Source organism: Lepisma saccharinum, chromosome 13 (genome assembly GCF_977018435.1).
Source record: "Lepisma saccharinum chromosome 13, izLepSacc3.1, whole genome shotgun sequence".
Taxonomy (NCBI): Eukaryota; Metazoa; Arthropoda; class Insecta; order Zygentoma; family Lepismatidae; genus Lepisma; species Lepisma saccharinum.
In genome coordinates this window covers 10,683,421-10,706,799 of record NC_139241.1, presented here as the reverse complement: position 1 = coordinate 10,706,799, position 23,379 = coordinate 10,683,421, and the positions used below count along the sequence as shown (strand labels likewise).

The window sequence follows — 23,379 nt, the reverse complement described above, 5'->3', positions numbered from 1 at the left end:
TTAGACATGACACATTGGATGGACTAGCCCTTGCAGCAAATCATCATGAGTGAGACACCTATGTTCAATACGAGGCCAAGTTAAATTTACTTCTTGATGGAAGGGATGATTTGAGAAACATGCACAAATGATTGACCTGATAGTGTGAAGCTTGAAAGAATGATTATTTATTAACTCTTTATGTTCACTTTCTTTTAGACTGACTAGAAACATGTGTGACATTATTTAGAAGTAGCAGGGATTTTGTCAATATGGCATCCACTATGAGTGAAATGTTGCTGTTCATTGGTTCATTTCCAAGTGTCATATGTCACATGTCACTTTGGTGTGAAATCTCTCTAAATTGCAAAAAATACGGTTGGTTTCTTTGTCATCAGCTGGAAATTTGCACATTTCTTTTGTTTTTTAATTAGCTTTAAAAAATTCATGTGCAATATTTATTCTGAATGCATGGATTGTAACATCTTCAGTACTGTATTAAGTATATGAATATATAAAATACATATCTGTGCAGCATAAGATCTTTCAGTGGTGTATTTTTAATTCCATTGTGTGTGTGTTTAGGAGTGGGGGGGCTGGGAGTGTGCTTATCTAGCTTGATCCTACATACTCAATGACTGCTTTCTTTTTTATTCTAAGACATTCATATTTCGAGTCCAGATTTTTGTGTAACTATGAAATATGTAATGCCATATGATGAAATTGTAGTCAATATGTAGAGTGGTTCCAGTAAGTAACTTAGAACAAAACTCGCTTGTATGACATACTCCTACTCCCATTCTAGATTAAAAATTAGGGATTTTTGACAAATACTAAAATGAATAAGCATGCAGTGATTAGTTAATAATATATCTTACAAACATTCACACGTTTTTAGAAATGGGTTGAAATTACTCTCATGCAAACCAGAAAAGTGAAATTTCATACAACTTCGATTGATTGATTGATTTGGTGTTTTAAGTCAACTTTATTCACAGTAAGGCCAATCGGGACTGGAACTACAGTTTAAAGTGGGATCCGAACCACTATGCCTCTCCATATAGGTACAACTTCGAGATGAGGTGGTTGCTATATAGGCATTCTAGGTTAACTTGTGTAAGGTGTGACCTTTTCTTACTCTATTTTCCTATAACTATTCATTATCACCATCATAGTAGTTTTTACAGAGAAATAGACTGATATAATTAAAACAATTACAATTTTATTCCAGAAATTATTCTGTTTGATAACTTCCCCAATGAGCTGTGTCACTCATAGCTATTATTTTATTCTATTCTCTCATGGTAGATGGCACTGAACTAGTTTCTATGTTGTAGTTTCCAAAATATTATTTCATCTACAGAACACTGAATGTAAGTTGTGATAGAAATTAACTGTAGTGTAAAATATTTACTTTCATCTACAGCATAACATAACCCATGGTTCTACAGAATAGTTTCTCAACATATAGGGTGCGACCCACTCCTGGGTCCTGAGGGGACATTTGGTGGGTCGGGAAGTTGGGCTCGAAACTTTGTTAACTGGGTCTTAAAAACCTATTACCTTAAATTACTTAGATATATTGTTTTAACAATTTAAATTCAGGCCGTGTTGTTGTAAAAGAGCAAATATATGATTATAGACTAGGTGCACACCCCTACAAAGTAATTCCGCTGGTTCCCATCTTATGGGTCCCATGAAGTGTAATATCCTTCAAGGTGGGGCCCCGACTGAAAAAGGTTGGGATCCACTGCTCTACAGCCCTGGAAGGTCCTTGGCCTATCAACTGACTGCCAGTCTGCCTCCCACAACCCTACCTAGAGGTGTAGAGATCTTCAACCAGTAATGGGGTGACGTAGGGTCAGCACATCGAACCCTCAGCTGTTATAGGAGATTTCCCAGACTGGGTTACGCTACTCACTTGTAGGTCCCCAATTTTCTTAGGATGGTGGTTAAGTTTGGAAAACAAGTACTGACTGACTATATGTATATATCTTTTATTCCAGTATATTTCATACCTACAAGCCGCCAGCTGATTTGTAATGTTTTCGTTAGATGAATAGCGTTAATGTTCCATCAGTAGTTTTTAATATACATTTTATGATTTATTCTTATTTCCTGAGACAAAACCTTCGAATCCTGTCTTTTGTTTCCCTGGCATTTTCAGCATCAAATCCCCCCCTCCTCCTCAGGGTACTCCACTGATATCAATTGCAGAGAAAGTGGATGCATTTGTCTTTCGTTTTATGAGGCCATAGACAGATGAATGGAATTTTCTACATTGGTAAATCAGAAGTGTCTACATCTTGCGATTGAATATGGTAGGCCTACACAAGAGAGAAAATTACAGTGACGGCACCAGAAAGAGTTGCTGGTATTAAGTATGCTGTATCCTGCAGATTGCCACCCACGTTAAACTGTGCAGCAATTGTTATGAAGAGAAAGAGACAATTTGGGAAATGTTGCAACATGGCTCGAGCGCCCTTTAGAACACTTTTGGTAGCGCAATGAGAAGCTCACCCCACCCTTCCATTCCTGCTTTTATTTTCTGCTAATAATTCGGGACATGTCTCGTAAGGTCGTAGTATTTATTTTATTTAAGTTCATAAAAATGTTCTACAAGGAAAAATACCATTGTTCGGTTAATGCAGGGGTCCTGGGTTCGAATCCCTGTTAGAGCTTTCTTTGTGTCATCAATTTTTCATAGCATCGTCGCGATTAGCCTAAAATTGGAAAAAATGCGACGCTAAATAAACAACGACGAGGGAGGGGTAAAACGCATTGATCTACGAACAAAGTAATCGCTGTAGATAAAATCGCGATTTGCCCAAAATGTCAGAAAAGCAACGCATAATAGGGAGAATACGACATAAAAATACTTATTACCACAGATAATACACGGACCATTATTCATGCACAACGGAATGATTTACGTGCTGGAATTTCAGGAACTTGAAATTATTTTCGTATGTTGTGCTTCTGGGCTACTTATTCTGTACATCTCGTAACTTAGATGTAGAAATCATTCAAACGTAACGTGCATTAACTGAACAATGGTATTTATCCTTGTAGAACATTTTTATGCACTTATATAAAATAATTAATTCGACCTTACGAAATAAGTCCCGAATTATTAGCAGAAAATAAAAGCAGGAATGGAAGGGTGGGGTGAGCGGATCATTGCGCTGAGACGCATTCAACTGTCACTGCCAAGAGTAAGATATGATTGGCGGAGAGGTTGCTATGACAACGCTTTACGTTTCGAAACAGCCGTAGGGTGGCTCCACATGTCCGGTTTGGTATACGCACAGATTACAAAGGAGAGATAGGAAGTAAGCGATCTTATTAATCTGTGGTAACTCTCTCATGAGCGGTAGTTCTTTCTAGGAGTGATTGTGGCTACATAAATCATTGAGCGGATTGTAAAAGAAAAAAAAGAACGAAATCAACAAGAATCCAGATCAAAGGCATGTTTTTTGGGGGGAGGGAGGGTAGGGTGGAGATAATAACGTCTGATGACTGGTAACACTTTTGAAAAAGTCACGCCACGCCACTGATTATTGTTATTACTATTATTATTTGTGTTATAAAAAAAATCTTATTATTTTCAGGCAGTGCCATACCAGTACTATTTTCTGTTAGTGTGAAAAATATTCCAGACATCAATGAGCTACAACAGGTTAGTTTTGAACTTTACCATATGTTGCTTACTTGTTAAAAATTAAATATGTCAAATGCTATGTGTGGTGATTATATTTCTTTACCATAAAATTGCTTTGTTGCAAAAAGGAGAGAATAAAAGTATAGTAAGTAAAAAGAGCAGAATTGAACTGAAATATATATTTAATGTAATCAATGATCTGGACAGAATTTTATGAGTGGACTGAGATCTAACTTCTGATTCAGTTATGCTATTTTTTCCCAACCTTTTCATTGGTCTTTTCTTCCCTGAGAAAATCTGAACGCATGGAGATCTATAACCCCCCCCCCCCACCACCACCACTTCTAATTGATTGATTTGTTTTTAAGTCCAATTTATGCACAGAAAGCAGGGGTGGCGCCAGAATTATTTCAAGGTAGGTGTTTGTGTGTGTGCAGCCATACATTCTAATCACATTCTTTCCTTCATGTCAATGTAGTGAAATAAATGTGAATTGGTTGCGTCACATTTTGTCCTTAAAGTGCACAGAATGCAAGGCACATAACTTCTCCACTTTATATATTAGGCGTCAGTGATGGAAATTGTGATGGTAGCCAATGGTGAAGGATTAAATTACTTTCTCGTAATTTAAATGCATGTTCCTGATCATATTATTTTCATCATATCTGAATGTTTGCAGTAACGGCGATCGGGTGCCAAAACTTGGGGGCAAGGACAGTTTACATTTTTTGTCGAAAGTCTTAACATTAAGAGGCCATAGTGCGGGTGCAACAAGTGGCAAAATGTGGCGAGAGGAGGGGGAACTTCCCCTCGCTCCTTCTAATCGCCGCCACTGGATATTTAGATTAAAATTAATGTCTTATTGGGAATGTAAACACACACACACGGAGAAACTAATTCTTTGTTCATTCTGCATAAAGTATCCCCAGGCTTATGAAAGGCTATTTTGACAAAATATTGCCCAAAAGTAATAATCAAGTAACATTGAAAAATCTGTTAGCTAAATTGTTATTCGTTTTCTGAAGTAAGTCTTCGTTACTCATGCGGGAGAAGTAACACACGTATGGTTATATGAACACATGCACTGAGGTAACAAATAGTTTACATTTTGTAAAATGTGATTTTGGACACAACGAATTCATCGAAATTGATCACTATACCCGGTAATTCATCTCTTTTTCACAGATGACTTGGGTTGTATAACATCACCTTTTTGAAAGCGCCCAAATTTCAACCTCTATCCTTCATACCCTAGAAACTTTAATCTTGCAAGCGAACGAGTCTCTGGCGCCTGGAACCACAGTCAAAATAATAATTTGTGGGGGGTTGTATTTTCGATGTCTGCAGACCGGCCCCCGTGGCGGAGTGGTTAGCACATCGCGCTACGACATCAGGGGTTCCGGGTTCGAATCCTGGCCTGGGCATGGATGTTTGTGATTGTCCATTCATCAATTTCATCAAATCATTACTCATCTGCATCTTCGCAAATTAGCCAAAAAAGTGGCACAAAAAGTGAAGTAAAATAAAACAAATCAATCAATCGATGCCTGCCTGTATTTGTTTTCCCCCCTTCGTCACTTTCATTTAATCACCATTGAACCTTATTGTCGCCATTAGTCAAAATTAGCAGAAAAGTGACTTCACATAGAACAAATCAGTCGAATCAGCAACAACTTACTCTTCCAAAAGTGGAGTTTCATTAGTTCATACCACTTCAAAAGTTGAGGTGGTAGTTTCAATTTCACATTGTTTCATTGTTGGATCAAGGCAGCTAACTCCGTGAACAATAATGTTGTTCTCAGAAAGTCTCAAATATTTGTCTCTGGAATGCACCCTCTTAAATGGCATCTTTTATGGTGATAATATAACACGTTCCCTGTGAGTTCTGTATATTTTTTCTCCAATGGCATAACGTTGTCGCCTTATAATGAAGAGGTTCTGGTTTCTACTGTCCCCTCCCCTGGTGGAAGCACAATGCACACTGATTCGGACTGCAGTTTAAACTATAGGTTTAGTCCCAATTAGACTATCTGAGCATAGAATTCGACTTAAAAGCAAATAAACAAAATTTTCTTATGGATACTTCATGACAAGCCTTTTCCTTTTTACTTCATCTGCATCTACAGATTCTGTTGACCTTTTCGGCTAAACCTCTGATGCTTCTAAAGTTTAAACCATTCTCATCGTGATTGATTTGTTCTCTGATGCCCTCAAAACAAAGCTTTCCTCCCAACCCCTTCTTCTTTTAATTCTACGTAAGTTAATCACAATAAAAATCGCATGATTACGTAACTGATAGGCAAAATTTATGTGTGGAACTAGGATTTCTAAATAGAATTAGCCACCCTTTATCAATTCAATAATTCTGTTGCTTTTTCCAAACCCACATAACTGTTACATCAAAATTAATATACCTCAGTATTGTAGTGGTTATTGTGATTGATTCTTATTAGTATTTATTAGTGGAACAAATACAAAGTTGTTATTTTGTATACCATGCAGATATTTGAAAAGGACAGGTATGTAAAATATAAATATAGGGTGTCTCAGAAATATTTTCGTCTTTGAATCCCCCCTCTGGGGCAATTTGCATGTTGCGGAGTATCGCAAACGCTTGCCAACATTGTTAATATTTAGTTGCCACGGAGTGCTTTATGGGGCAGTAACATGCTTTTTGTGATTGATTGATTGATTTAGTTTATTTTACTTCGCGTTTTGTGCCTCTTGGCTAATTTGCGAAGATGGGGATGAGTGATGAAATGATGAAATTGATGAATGGACATTCACAAAGAACCAAGCCCGACCGGGATTCGAACCCGGGACCCTTGGTGTCGCAGTGCGATGTGCTAACCACTCGGCCACAAGGTCGGGCACATGCTTTTTTGTGTTCGTGCATTTGATAAAAGTAATGATTCTTATGTTGTTGTGCATCATTATAACCTGGCACAAATAAGAGACGTCCCAATCACAAATTTAATTAAATATTGGGTGAGAAAGTTTGAAAACACTGGAAGCACTATGACAATTAAACAACCGGGATGTCCAAGGTCATCAAGATCGAACAGGAACGTTGACCATGTGCACCATTGACCCTTATTTTGTTGAAGATGATCATGGTAATGCTCAAACTGTAACTTCTGAGCGCTACTGCCAAATGATTAGGACTTTTTAAACTTCTGCAATTCAGAACCATGATGGCTACAGCAGAAACACGTTTTTCCACTTCTCACGTCACCAATGATTCACTGAATGCTCTTCTTCATCAGTTATTCCCAGAGTGGACATTAAATGGCCACCAAGAAGTCCCTATTTGACACCAGCAGATTTTTTCTTATGGGGTTACCTTAAGAGTAAGGTATACACCCCAATGCCACAAAATTTGAGAGAATTGAAGCAAACAATTACAGATGAAATCAATGCTATTCCTCATGCAATGCTTCGGCGAGTGATCGAAAACTTTAGTTCAAGAATAATTAAATGTGAAAATATGAACGGTCACCATTTGTCCAATACTCTTTTCCACAAATAAAAATTTAATGTTTAAGCTTTCTTTTGGTAATAAATTTATCTTTATACAAAAACTTAAGTATTTATTTTAATAGTTTTAAAAACGAAAATATTTCTGAGACACCCTTTATAAAAAGTGTAATGAAACAAGGAAAGAGACCCTTCTGGAATTTCAATGTAGACTTAATTAAAAAGTCGAAATAATTTATTGTGTTGCTGGAGGAAGCAACGCCGAGGTTCTTATTTGTTTATTTAGAGATTGTTTTAATCATACGCAGGCCGGGATTTATATATGCGAAGACCCAGAGCATACAACACCAAGACCCCACCCCAATCTCCTCCACAGTTTCAGTTATAACTTTTCGCCAAGCAACATGAGGTGGGACGTATTTCTACATTTCTTTCATCACATCCGAAGTACCTAATATTTTCTTTATGTGGTACTTTTCAAAGCAGTTTTTTACCCAGCGAAGGCCCGGAGCTACAGCACTCAAGCTCACCCTAAATCCTGATCTCAATTTGACCATACCCTGCATAATTTTGCACCACCTAAGCTCACTAGCTGCTTCTAATCAAGAAGCATACAATTGGTCAGTCTTCTTGTTTCAAGATCTCTGGTAATTCCTTTTGCTTTCTATGACAAAGTTAAATCAGCTTTTTATGGGATGATGATATGTGAACATTTCTAGTATAGATAATATTCATTAGAAGATGTGATAACACCAGAATACACTTATTTATTGCAACATTCACATATCTCTAAGTATATGTACTTAGAGAATTTGATTGGGTGGGCACAGGAATTGTTGGGTGGGTGCTTGCCCACCCATGATCACCCCTGTCGCTGTCCCTGACAGAAAGGTAGGGACTGGACCTACAGTTTAAACTGGGATCCAAACCACCTCCACAAAGTAATGAACCTGGAACCCCAGGTACCATTAGGCCATCGGGAAGGCCCTAAATTTTAGGTTCTGGGGTGCTATATGTAATTTATACAAAATTGCAATGCTCTAAAAGAAGTTACTGAAATCCCACACACACACCTGGAATTTTTTTCTTATACCACAGTGAATACATGAAGAAACAAGCACGATGAATTACAAATGCCCTGACCAGGATTCGAACCCAGGACCTTCGGTAAAGAGCTTGTTAGGTACTGAACATGATCAATTCCTAATAAATTATAATTATTCTTACTTGTATGTCAAAATGTATGCCCCTCAAAGTGAAATCTCATATCTATTATTCATTTAGTTTGCTTGTGAACTGTTTCCCTGCTTCATTCATCACCTGCTACTGATTTATGTTGCTCGTGTGTGTGTGTGTGTGTGTGTGTGTGTGTGTGTATGTATGTTTCATGTTATCAATTCTTGTTTCTTTTTCTCCAGGACATCAGCGTAGAAATGAACCTAAGAATTTACTGGATCGACAGAAGACTGAACGTGGATCAATTCTTTGCTGATGGTAACCCTAAGAAGTATGTTAGCATAAGCCCCATAATCATTTCCAAAATGTGGGTTCCAGATGTGTACACAGGTTAGTTTAGTTTAGTTTAGTTTATTTGCATCCAAGGACTACCGGTGTGTACAAATTACAGTACATGGTAATATAGGACATGTCAATACTTACATTACAATACAATATTACATTAATAGATTTTACAAATACAAAATATATAGCCGTATTATATCAAAATCACAAAAAAATATAACATGAGAAGATATAGAACATTGCAGCCTACTTCTAGGTGATACTAATTATCCACTTTCATTTGACATTTAATTTTACAAGAATGATATGTGATTATAATACATTATGTACATTTGTCTTATGTAAAAGTCGCTTCCATGTATTCAGCTATAGAATAAAAAACATGCTTCAGAAGCATTGATTTTATCTTGTGCTTGAATATCATCAATTTTGGTTCTTTCCTCACATCTTGTGGTAGTTTATTGTAGAGATCTATGGAAGAGTTTAAGGGACCTTTCTTACATAAGTTAAGGCGGCAGTGTTTTATGTGAAGTTTGTCTTTATATCTTGTGTTTAGGCCATGTATTTCCTCATTTGTGGCAAAGTTGGAAATATTTTGCTTAACATAAATTAAGCATTCATAAATGTATATGCAGGGGAGAGTTAACACATTTAGTTTACGGAAAAGAGTTCTACATGAATAAGTTTTCTTTACTCCAGCTATGATTCTTATAGCTCTTTGTTTCACTCTTCTTAGTTTTCCTCTGCGTTCCTAGTGTTTGGTATTCTACATGGGTCAGTCAAATATAAACCAAAATTTCGCTCTCACTTTTTACTGCATGAAAATATTTCAGAAATGCTAATGGCTTATTTTTCTGTATATATTCCACTACAATCATAGCAATCGCCACCGAATTGGCAATTTTTTAATGCCTGTGCCTTGGAAAGATGGGGGTTGCTGTCGAGTTCTAGAAGATGCTCATACTCTTGAAACATTGACCTCCCAATGCCTCCTTAAGTAGTCCAAACAAATGATAATCACAGGGTGAGAGATCAGAGATACAAGGAGGATGTTCCACCAAATCCACTGCATATTCACAATTTTTCTTGAGATCAAGCAGTCTGTTGTCAGTCTTGCTTGGGTAGCCACACATGAGTCATACTCTGCACATATTCAAGTCAATTCACATTTTTTTTTATAACAAACAAAGACTTGTGTTTTGGAGAATGTTTCACTGCCAACATGCTCCTTTAATCTTCGCAAAATTTCACTCATCTGTACACTTTCTTTGACAAGAAATTTAAAATAATACTTTGTACAACTGAGATTGGTACTGCTTGCTCACTCATTGTGCTTGCTGCTGACTGAATGTTTCAAAGGTGGAACTGTATTGTACAGAATGAGTCTCAGACACACCTACCTTGATCTCCGATTGGTCCTAAGTGGATATATTTATTTGTGCAGCTGTATGGAACAAATTCCAGTTTATGTTTGACTGATACTCATAGGTATAAAGTGTTACCAAAAAAGCAAACATTTGTAAATACCTCAAAACTGCAATTTTTGCTTTTAGAGAAAACTTTGGACACAAAATTTAATCACTAATGTTTGTTCAGCCATAGACATTTCTGGGTCTTAATAATCAACCCAGAAGTGTCCGGGACTGTACTAAACAGAATTTATTTCTAAAGATTTATTTTATACTTCTAGTTCTTAGTAATTATATTTCATTCTACAGATTTATTATACTTTTATCAACATGTGTTTTTACACATGTAAGTGTAAGATTCTTATGAGAAAGTTGAGTCGCTCTATTTCTACTTTGCCAGTACAGGGCACACATTGAATGGAAAGTAAGAAAAAAGCTTTTATACACTAACGCACAACAGTGATATATTTTATATATTCCAATATAAATTTTGAAAAGAGATAAAAACAAATTGAAGAATACAATATTTTCTGTAGAAACACAATGTCTGGCAACCCTCTGAAAGAGGTGTTTTTTTTATTATTTTATTTTATATCCCAATTTATATATTTGGTCGTTGAAACAAAATTTCAAGTTAAAGATGGCCTTCTACTACTTACAACTTTTAATACTTATCAATGCATTAGTTCAAGAACATGATTCAAAATATTCAACTTTTCATAATGCAAAATAAATTAATAGTCCATGAGAAAAGTAAAGAAAAATAATGTTCACTTTGTGCATAATATTTTATAATCATGAAATTAAAATAATTGTTAAGGAAATAATATTCACATAGAAAATAAAAGTATTAAAAAGAATTTTTAAAAAAGGCTGCTAACATACAGATTTGAACTTTTAATAACTTTATCTGACACATGATATATAGAATGACTAACTTGATATTAACATATCCACATTTCCCCTCCAATAAAACTTACTAATTTTGCTTTCTTTTATGAATTATAGATTACACAAAAGATGTAATTATACCAAGGATTCTAACTCAGCCAGCTTCTCTGAGAATTTATCCAAATCATACAGTAAGATATTCTGCAAGGTAGGTAACAATAATGTAAAAAAATAATTTAAAGCAGGGAATTTTTCTTCACAACCAATATTGGAACAAAGTAACAGAAATACGAGTGCTTGCAGTGGCGGCGATTAGGGAAGGGGGCAGTTGTCCCCCACTTTTTGCCACTTTTGCTGCCACACTATGCTAAATCTTATATAAAAAGGGAAATATACTGTCTTTGTCCCCCCCCCCCCAGTTTTGGCACCTTGCCCCCCTGGTTTTGGAACCCAATCGCCGCCACTGAGTGCTTGGTTAATATCACATGTAAGCATCTCATAAAAAATCATAATCTACTTATCTTGTGCATATATTGCTTTTATTTTTGTATTAATATAAGTTTCTGTAAAACCTTTATCACTTGAAAAATAAACTTTGAGCTAGAATATATATGTTATATTTCTCATTTTGCTACTTTTGTTCAGAAAAAATTACTACAGTTCCATGTTCTTGCTTTCACAGGATTACAATGAAAGTAGCTTGTCCTATGGACTTCAAGCTGTACCCAGCAGATACGCAAATATGTGACATAAGAATAGAAAGTTGTAAGTTGCTTATTTAAATTATAGGGTAGAAGTTAGGAGTGGATGTTTAAAACTCTATAACTTTAAGATTGCATTTACTTTTATTATCAAAAATATAAAATATAGATTCTGAGTTATAACAATTTTGAATTATAATTTTCATAAGCTTTCACTCAAAATGCTATTTTTACAGTGTTTTATTGTACAGGAGTGCCTTGCACACTGGCGTATGCAAGATTTTGTTCGGGGGAGGGGGAACTTGAGAACTTGGATGGTGCATAAACAGTGGGAGAGAAACGTTTTTCATGTGCAAGGTACAAAATTCGTACATATATATGTGTGTGTGTGTGTGTGTGTGTGTGTGTGTGTGTGTGTGTGTGTGTGTGTGTGTGTGTGTGTGTGTGTGTGTGTGTGTGTGTGTGTGTGTGTGTGTGTGTGTGTGTGTGTGTGTGTGTGTGTGTGTGTGTGTGTGTGTGTGTGTGTGTGTGTGTGTGTGTGTGTGTGTGTGTGTGTGTGTGTGTGTGTGTGTGTGTGTGTGTGTGTGTGTGTGTGTGTGTGTGTGTGTGTGTGTGTGTGTGTGTGTGTGTGTGTGTGTGTGTGCGTGCGTGCGTGCGTGCGTGCGTGCATGCGTGCGTGCGTGCGTGCGCGCGCGCGCGCGCGCGCGCGCCTGCCCCTAGACATTGTTTTGGGTTCATTTGGAATGTAATGGAGCGGAAATCAGAATTTTTTGTCATTTGAAAGTAGCGAACAAACATGCATCTATTAATTTTAATACAGGGTGCGATTTGAAGGGTCGATAGGTAGGATTCTCACCCTCCTTCCCTTCTCTCTTTGAAACATCAAATCTTATGAATGACACATCTCAACCAGGGATCATTATTTCCAACCCACTTGTAAACTATATCGTACTTATGGTGTTCCAGTTGAATTCAATTAAGTTTACCACACCATACCTACAAAAAAAAATCATTATGCAATATATGTCGACTTTGTACAGTGGCACCAATTTATATGAGTTAGTGGGACCCGAACCCACCCAATAATTTATGTGATTTTTTTGAACTTATAGATCAAGTGTTTGAACCCACCCAATGTTTTTGAAAAATTGGTGCCCTGGCTTGTCTCTCTTTTAGATGCCATGTATTCTGTATGTTTTCAGACTACTGGTGTTTCACAAGTAGGTACTTTTCTATCAAATACTAAAACTGGGCAGTGTTTTTAACGTATGTTGAGTCCCTTCATCGTTTAATCCTGTTCGAGAGCTTGTTGAGATCTGTAGTGTTTGTTGCGATTTGTAAAAATAAGTCAAGATGGCCCCCAATTGACTCATGGGAATTTCATGTTTCAAGGATTGGTAAGACATTTGTCAAAGTAGTTATTCATGATGGAATTTGCAATATTTTAAGACTACACAAATACTGAAAGTACTTCACTGTATAATCAAAACCAAAATGCTTCAGTTCTTAGAGAAAAGCAAGAAATTGGCATGGCTACTCTTGAAACATTGAAAATTATTGATTCATCACATAGGAGGATGGTAGTTCAGGAATTAGAGTAAAACCATACCTTCGAAAGTTATTTTGTCAATCTTTGGTAGCTGGTTTGAAAACTTAAGTCTCTTTTTGCGTGTAGTCCTATTAAATGCACACACACATGGCTTGTAGATGAGCGTTTGTTTTATGGAGTCATGTCAGGTGAACTTTAATGTAAGTGAAAACATATGTGCGTCACTAATTAAATATTTTCACATCTACAAAGAAAATCCAAAACAAATTTTCACCTCACTCAAGGATTATGTGAATTCAATTAAAATTGTACCAATATCTACAGCTGAATGTGAAAACGGATACAGTGTTGTGAATCTAACCTTTACTGAACAGAGTGAGATTAAATATTTGCTTGGATCATAGAATAAATCAGCGTAAATCATTTTTGGTGATACCCTGTTGTTGGCGTTTTATTTTCATGAGATATGAGCTCCAATTACCATTTTAAACCTTTGTTTTTAAAGTTATTTAAACACAAAAATGGTTATCGGGGGCAAGTTTTTTTTTCCGACTTCATTACTTACCTTCATTTGAATTTCTTATTTTCTAAAAATTTCAGGGGGAGCTGTAGCCTCTTCAGCTCCCTCCCTCCAGGTATGCCAGTGGCCTTGCATAATGAATGCAATCTGTCCCAGGATGGCATTTGTAATGTGGGGTGCTGTTTTCCATAGGTTACTATGGGAATAATTGTAATCTGTTCCCAAGTTCAGTAAAATATTTGCTGTTCATAATGTGAGACTGGGTTCATTACATGGAAAATTTTCCAGCCTGTGTGTATGTTTGTTATGTGGGATGGTCATTGTGCAAGGCATTTGTTACCCCAAGGCTCCACTGTATTTGCAAATAACACTTACATTTCTGTATTTGATATTTTCTTTAGATCTATGATTGGATGAGCATGTTGCTATATACTTTAAATATCCCCAGGAACAAATAATATGGGACTTTTCAATAAAGGCAATATGTGAGCTATTGAATATGTTGAACTTTCAAAGTAAGATTGAATAATTTTGCCACATTGTTCAACTGTATAACTTTCCAAATTTAACTCTCTCCAATATTTTTCTATCAGCCTGTAAAAAATAATGAGAATATGTTAGAAAATGAATTATAAAAATATTTAAAATCTCCTTCATGACTTCTGGCCCCTCCTGTGCTCAATAAAATATACTGTTTGGAAAATGAATTTATTTATTATTTATTAGTAGGGATTTTGAATTTTCGCGATGCGTGAAATCACGAAATGTGAAAAAAAGATGCAATTTTGAACATTCTGCACGTAACTACACCCCCAATGATGAAATATGTATGAGTTTTATTCACGAAGTGTGTGCTTTTTCATGAAATGAACGCTTTTTCCCGAAATAACCATGAAATATCATCAAATTAAGTAGAAAACATGCAAAAACCGGCAATCAAGGTTGTGCGGGCAAACTGTCGATTTGTAACGATACGTTTGCGTAAAGTTTCCTACCACTTGCAGCTGAAGAACAGTTTATCTTCGATCACATCAGGAAGATGCTGCAAATTTGGATTTCCCATGGACATAATCTCAGTTCGAAATCTTCGCTCCCTGTCAAGCTGCATTCATTTCTTTATTCCCCCGAATGTCTACTCAACTTCCAGTTTCATTGAACTTGCTTAGCTGTAGCAGCGATAAGATTAGTCTGTTCCCGCACATCAAGGGAAACAATGTTGTTATTTGTGTTCAGTCATGAATGAATTTTGTTTATCAACATGTGAGTTTCAACATGTGTGTGTGTATGTGCAGTAGTGATTATTTTATTTGTTGGACAGCAAGAATATCCTTTAAATACATACAATGAATAAATCACTTGAGATATGCAATTTAGAAATGAAGTAATTTTGTGTTGAGGTTTTTTTTTTGTTGGGCAGCTAAGTATGTGTACAGTATATAAAAATGAAGTAGTTTATCAATTTATAGCTCTTTTGTATGTTGTTTCCTCTCATAATGAAAAAGTGTGTGCCAATTTTTTTTCCACCGCTGGTATATACCGCTGATCTAACATTTTATTTACTGCTCTCCTCAGTTTTTATTTACCATAAATTTGTCTCCCTAGTTATTAGTATTGAGTTTGATTTTTAAGTTCACCTTATACACATATAAGCTAATCGGGACTGGACCTTCAGTTTAAAGGGGGATTTGAACCAATGCGTGCCTTCACCAGATATTGTCCTGGGATCCCTTGCTTACAGGCAATGTAGTAACCACTACACCATCGGGGAAGGCATGGTTTGATAGTTATCAATACATGCATATTGTTTGTGTCACTCATCATCATCATCCTTTGCCATTATTTTTCAGCTATGGTTACTAATTCAATAATATCTGATAAAAGGCAAAGCGTTAAGAGATGCTATCACACATTATTCAGCTCCAGGCATCCAGACCTTCCAAAAAAATCATATGAGAACCCATCCCCCCCCCCCCCCTCCTGAGTGGTACCGATCGCCTAAATTTGAGGTCCTGGTTCATGGACTAACACTATCTCTTCCTCGACGCATTTCTCTCTTAAAGCCTTCCAAATCTTTGTTCTGTCCATGCTATTGTATGCCTTTTTATATCTAGGAATGCCATAATCAAATATTTTCCATACTTGTAGTGCCTTTCCTGTAATTGTCTTATGGTGAATATCAGACCTACCTAGGTACTGTTGACCTGTCTCTTCTAAATCCATACTGTTCGTCTCTCATGTTCAGCTCCTTTACGTCCCTGTATATGTCACTGTTATGATTAAGTATGATCTTTTTTTAAAAAAGAATATTTGTAAGGCATGTAAAGGTAAATTCTTATTTAATATTGCATGTGTGGATTTATGTGTATTCCCCCACTGTAAACAGAACATGGTGTAATAGCACACTAGTTTAATTTACTGCACATTTTTCATTCACTTAACTGTACAAAATCTGTTTTATTTATACCAGATGCATACACCAGGGACATGCTAACTTTTGCTTGGAGACCAGAAGGAAACTCAATGAACATCGCAAGACGACTTCCTCATTTTGATCACAGCCTGACTTTCATTGGTGATAGAGATGATACTAATTTCCCCTCTGGTATGTTTAATGTGAAGTTTGCATTCCTTATTTAAATATTATATATAGTATATAAACATGGTTGAATTTTAATGTAAATGACAACATATTTCAGCATGCGTGGCTGAAATCATATAATGCCATGAAAAGCTGGCATTAATATATTAATGTATGCATGTTAATTGTTCAGGTAACAATTACGTAGGGTGTAAGTGGTGATCTTTTGAGAAGGCACCCAAAAGACGACCTCACTTCCACAGAGTACACTTCAGTAATTTCAATCTTACAAACGAAGAGGCTCTGATGCCTGGGCCTACAGCCAGTATAATCGTATGTGGTGCCATGTGTTGTTCTGCATTCTGTCTATTTGTGTTCTGGGTTCCCCTTTACAGCATACGTAGGTATGGAAATTTTAGTCCTCAGAGATATTTTATTACTTTTAGTCTAGATAAGAACTTCATCTTTACTGGATCTGCCAACTGGACCACTGCATATATTTCTCTCTCTCTCTGTCTCCCTTTATACACCCAAGTAACCAGAACTATTGGGTCAACTGCAATTTTTATGTGGGAAAGTTGGGAAATTGAATTTGGTCTTATGTTGGGCCAACAGTTATTGTCGTTTGCCCAACCATGGAAAAGTGAGTCAAAATCAGTTTAAAAACTAGTTTCTCATATTAAGACAATTTTCAATGGAATACTGTAAATTCTAGAGTGTAAAATAAATGACGTGTAACAGTGTATCTTTTTTAATATTTCAGTCACTGGACATATAAGATTTTGTTAATGAAAGTAGAAGCTATTCTTAACTTGCAGTCACTCATGAGTCCTTTGTCAGCTGCCATGGATGAAAGATGTGTTGGGAATTGCTTATTGTTTGTCTGTTTAGCTGTAGCAGAGCGAGAACATTCTTACAAGTATTCTTGTGAAAGTGGTTCAAGATCTATGTATGTTAAATAAACAATGTTATTTGCAGACTAAATTCCACGATAGGAGGAAAACTAAGTTAACTCGCGAAAGTTTATGTGCTATCATTTGGTGGTACTTTGAAAACAATGATATCATATGAATGAGAAAGTGCTGTGTATTTTTTTCTCACACATAATTTGTACTAGTTTATATTTGACCTCACAATAAATATGTGACAACAGAAACCTATCTATACTTTGGTTTTCCATACATTGGCTCAAAATAAAACCACACATGGGGCCAAAATTACCATCGCCCTACGGATTGTTCTTTTGTTTGACCAACCATTTTCAGTATGATTGCCCCAACGTTGGACGACCCGACCCACTTTTGGTTATTTGGGCACACACATGTATGTTCTTCCATGATCCTTTCCCTGTTAGCCATTACTTCCACTCCATCTTTTAGCACTTCTTAGTAGCCAGTGACCCAGCCAATTACTTTTTTTTTTTTCCTTTCTTAACCACTTCCAGCATTACTCTTCTTTCACTAACTCTTTGCAACACAGTTTAACTTTTTATTTTTACAAATTCCACTTTCTGCAATAGTCACAATATATATGTAATTACTACATGTGATTCATGAGTTTAAATAAAAAGTGGATGTTTCTCATCTATGATACTGATGTCCCAAATGATGCCACACTGTTAGTGACAAGGCCAGTCTCATGTTATAACCAAACTAAAACAACCTGCATTTAGTGCAATGATACCAGGTGAATTGAACCATTTTGGGACTGTATCAGCTCTCTTTTCAGTGCCAAATATTTTACTCTGCTGCTATATAAGCATGCAATAAGCAAAATTTCTATATACAGTATCTGTGTTGGGCAAGGTTTCCCTTTCTCTACAAATTATGCTTTATTTCCTCATCCAGGAAGTTATCCAGCCATCACGATGTCTCTCGTTCTGCGCCGTAGGGTGAATTATCACGTGCTGCAAACGTATGTACCCAGTGGATTGTTTGTTATAGTGTCATGGTTGTCTTTCTTGGTGCCACGTGAAAGTGTTCCTGGGAGGATGGCCATTTGCATGACAACGCTTCTCACTTTGACAGCCATGTTTGCTGCTGTGAGGTAAGGAATTTCATGAATCTATTAAAAATTTGTGAAAAGTGAATGAAAATTTTTGAGTTCATTAGCACACTTGGCCATTTTGCACTGTTTAGAATATACAGGAAAAATTCCTATCTAAAATCCTTACCTTAAAGTTAAAAAAGGTTGTGAAGGAACCTACACAGGCAGTGGCATATTCTCCATGTTGCCACCTTTACCACCGGTAAACCAGCTTTTTTTCTTATATTTGTATACATTTAGTTTTAATATATGATAAATACTCATTATATATTATGCAAACTATTAAAACAAGCTTGTAAATCAGAATTTTAGTAAATTATTTATAGAACCAAAAAACTGGTTTATGTACGCCACTGGTCGTTCTACATCGCACCCTTCTGACCACCGGAGTTCCTCCCCGGGGAGGATGAGGAAGCTGAAGCAAGTGGTTATTTAAAAGCACATGGCCTGTGGGGTTTGTTCCATCTCTGTAAACAGTTTTGGAGTTGCAGAAAACTGCTTGTTCCTTCCTGCTTTCTGTGCCATGTTTGGCACAGGCAGTGTGAGAGAAATTTCCCTTGGTGCATGGAAATCTAGGTTCGGTTTTAGGAAAATGGGGAAATTTTATGAAAAGTATGGAAATTGTAGAAAAATATGAAGTTGATGGGCACCAGTTCTTGTTACAATTGCATGCCTGTGTTGGTGGTTCATATCTATTACATCTAATTAATCTAGATGTAGTGTACAATAAATAAGAATTGTTGCTGTAAACCAGAAGAAATTTGCAGAATGTGCCACCATGTAAAGGACATACAGAAAGTGTCTGCCATGATAAACAATTTTCAACCTTGGATATTCCAAGAGAAAATCATTTCGCCCAGGAACTTTTTACATCAAAGTGGCAAGCGACTCTTCGAAAAAACCACCACCACTTCTAGACTCTGAAAAAAGCATTCATTGCACATGAGTGTGTGACCAGCACATCGAACTGACACAATGCACACTAGAGTAAATTAGCTTATTCTGAGTGATCTACACAGCACAGGTGTGAATGGTTGCATTTATGTCTTAAGTGCCAGGTGAAAGAGCCAGAAAAGAGCAATACGGTATGTGTTCAAAATACCAATTAGAAACTCATGTAGAAAATTATTTAGAGAAAATAAAATTATAACATATATTCCCTATATATTTACAAAGTAATTGAATATGTACTAAAACACCGTAAATTAGATAAGAATTCGACCGTCCATCAGCACAACACACGTCAAAAAGAGAACTTCCACATGCAAGCACACAGACTTGTTCTCTCAGTGAAATCACCTCATGTTGCAGGAATAAAATACCATAACAAACTTCCCACACACATCAAACAAATTACAGAAACTCACAAGAAACTGAAAGCAATTAAACAGTATTTAAGAGATATACCTCTATATAATCTCAATGAATTTCAATAGTAAAACTGGATTAGTAAATTGAAGCATTTAAATTCTTTTGATATTGCATGTCTCCTATATTTGGATTTTCTCTTTTACAAGTTTAGTATGTGACACTTATAACTAGGGACACAAATTTATGGTAAATAAAAACTGAGGAGAGCGGTAAATAAAATGTTAGATCAGCGGTATATACCAGCGGTGAAAAAAAAAATTGGCACACACTTTTTCATTATGAGAGAAAACAACATACAAAAGAGCTATAAATTGATAAACTACTTCATTTTTATATACTGTACACATACACAAGTACTTAGCTGTCCAACCAAAAAGAAAACATCAACACAAAATCACTTCATTTCTAATTTGCATATCTCAAGTGATTTATTCATTGTACGTATTTAAAGGATATCCTTGCTGTCCAACAAATAAAATAATCACTACTGCACATACACAAACACATGTTGAAAATCACATGATGATAAACAAAATTCATTCAGGACTGAACACAAATGACACCATTGTTTCCCTTGATGTGCGGGAACAGACTAATCTTATCGCTGCTACAGCTAGCAAGTCCAATGAAACTGGAAGTTGAGTCGACATTCGGGGGAAGAAAGAAATGCAGCTTGACAGGGGCGAAGTTTTCGAACTGAGATTATGTGATTGGGAAATTACAACTTGCAGCGTTTTCCTGATGTGTTCGAAGATAAAACGTTCTTCAGCTGCAAGTGGTAGGAAACTTTAAGCAAACGTTTCGTTACAAATCGACAGTTTGCGCGCACAACCTCGATTGCCAGTTTTTGCATGTTTTTTACTTAATTTGATGATACTTCACGATTATTTCGCGAAAAAGCGTCGATTTCGTGGAAAAGCACACATTTCGCATTACTTCGCGACTGAAACTCATGCATATTTCATCATTGGGGGTGTAGTTACATGCAGAATGTTCAAAATTTCATCTTTTATTCACATTTCGCGATTTCTCGCATCGTGAAAATTCAATGTCCCTACTTATAACTGTTTATGTTTAACCCATATGATTTATTTGCATTTTTGTGTTTGCATTTTGTTCTTTTCATTGTAATCCTACTCCATTTTTAATATTTAGTATTGTATGACATTTTCCACACCCATGGATATGGGTCTATGGAAATATAGAATTTATTATATGCCGCATGTCACTTAAGTATGAAATCTCCCTAATAGTACACTTACTTGAATTGTATATTTGTACATTGTTTCCTTATTTTGAATGTTTTTGTATGTTCAAAATATTTTCATTTTTGTATAATAACAAGCGCAAATGGTCAAAATACATCTCATCCAAATTTGGGTGTAAATTACGCAGTTCTAATCTAATCTCTCTTGCATCTAAAATATCTTGAAACCAGAGCTCAGAACCTTTGAATCTATACTGATACCAAGTCTCACCTACACCAATACTAATGTCTGAAAATTGTAACAATTAAAAATTGTTTAAATTATTGATTAATGTTAAAACAATAATTTACCAGCATTTCATTTTAAAATGTTCCAAAATTACATCAGAATATTAAAACAGATTCTGTTTTTCTTTCACATAACACCTGTGCAAAATACATGAGAATTTCAAATATTGGATAATTTCCACAAAAGTGTTGCATGATATTTTTGAAGGCACTGCAAAATATCGAAATTTTGGAAAAGAGGCCAGTATCACTGAGTAAATTCCACTGATACTTTCTGATATTGCCATCAGTGTATTCCTAGATATATTGACACTTGACATTAATTTTGCAGACAAAGTACTCCAAGTGTGAGCTACATTAAAGCCCTGGATATCTGGATGGTGACATGTATCATTTGTGTTTTCTTCACCCTGGTTGAGTATGCTACAGTCCTCAGGTAAGCAATTTATATGTTCCTTGGAAATTTTGTGCTTTACATAGATTGAATGTATGCTGATCTGTCTTGCTTATTGTTGTCCAAGATCTTCTAAATTGCTGAATGTGGTCAAATAACTTTTTTGTAGGGTACTATATTGGAGACAATGGTGTATCCAGTTCAGTTCTGCTGTGAAAGGCCACATTTAGAATTTTATTTCATTAAGGATGGGCCAATACAAAATTTTGACCATTATACATGGAAGTCCGGATGTAAAATGTACCAACACCAATTTCACCAATATCCTACCAATCCGATATGAAATGGTTTATTGACCTCTTTAATGTATGTATGTTAGCAGATGACTGCAATGCAAGAAGAAGCTGAATATCTAACATTTATTGTTGAAAAAAGTAGTTCTGAAAAGAAAAATATCTCACGGCAATTTTTATTGACACCCCTCCTATTTTCCACATATATATCTTTACGTTACAATCCATTAATGGGCCTCCCCGATGGCCCAGTGGTAGCGTCGTCGCCTTGTAATCAAGGAGTCCTGGGTTTAAACTGTAGGTCCAGTCCCGATTAGCCTTAGTGTGCATAAAGTGGACTTAAAACACCAAATCAATCCATTAACCACTGCTCCTGGTTGCCTTTTGCCCCAAAACAGAAAAATGTACTTAACAGGACTTCCAGAACTTCACTCTACAAGCACACTATTTAGCATAGCGCTAACCCATCACCGCAGTTTATCACGCAGAGCCTCGTATCAGAGTATCAGAGAGCTGGCAACTATCTGAGTATCTGAGTGTCTGTACCAAGTCGGACCCTAGTATTTACACGTCCGACAAACTGGCCCGCCCACAACCAGTAGGGCGAAAGCCCTATTGTTACCTTTCACACAGGCTGTTTAGGGAAAACAACCATCGGCTTCCCCGGCTACCGAGCAAAAACGAACCTAGGCAAGAACATTTACAAATATCCAAACTTCTACATATATAGTTACATTTTCCAGCTGTGTGCATTAAAACCACACAGCAGTAGGGAATGGAGATTACATGTTTACATCCACAAAAATTATAACAAAATGACAGAATATGACACAAAATTATAGAATATTTATAGATATATTTTATCGGTAAAATTATTGGTAATTTTATTGATAAAAAAATATGCCTATGTTGGCTGATGCTGATAGAGTACTGACTAATCTTTCTGATCCCTAATTTCATAGCATTTTTCACATGCTCTCTTAATCTGCTCTGTACCGTTGATGATTTTCCCCAATATAGCTTTCTTGTCACTGACATGGAGCTTTGTATACACCAGGAGATGCAAGCTTCTATGAAATGTCTGTCCCATACAGGACAAGTTCTGGATATCTAATATCCATTGGATATCTGTATGCCCATCCATTGATTGATTAAAATGTTTCATGTCACTTCACTTTTTAGTAATTGTGAAGATGAGGGTGAATGATGATAAGATGAAATTGATGAAAGGGCAATCACTAACACACATGGACAGGACACAACACAATTCTCACAGAGGATTATACTGGATGAGAGTCCAAATGCAAGAGCCTGGTTAGTCTGCAACAATGCAGGATGTACTACATGGAAGGAAGATAACATTTGGGTGCCTTCAGGAGTCTCTCATCTAAGAGAAATTCATAGGATATCCAGAATGGACGTTTCAGGATATTCTACAATCATTTTTATATATTTGGATATTAGTGGTATGTTGTTCACATGAATGGAGCATCA

General features: G+C 36.2%; 1 protein-coding gene across 2 annotated transcripts in view; it reads left to right on the top strand.

Moving 5' to 3' along the window:
• The window catches only part of LOC145997167 (glycine receptor subunit alpha-4-like), a 286,186-nt gene that overhangs the window by 242,895 nt on the left and 19,912 nt on the right, over positions 1–23,379 (top strand). For both annotated transcript variants that reach the window (XM_083133850.1, XM_083133851.1), the window contains exons 3-9: positions 3,591–3,658; positions 8,536–8,683; positions 11,056–11,146; positions 11,621–11,703; positions 16,176–16,310; positions 18,134–18,332; positions 21,530–21,634. In XM_083133850.1, coding sequence (XP_082989976.1) covers positions 3,591–3,658; positions 8,536–8,683; positions 11,056–11,146; positions 11,621–11,703; positions 16,176–16,310; positions 18,134–18,332; positions 21,530–21,634 — 829 coding nt within the window. The remainder of the gene's footprint in view (positions 1–3,590; positions 3,659–8,535; positions 8,684–11,055; positions 11,147–11,620; positions 11,704–16,175; positions 16,311–18,133; positions 18,333–21,529; positions 21,635–23,379) is intronic.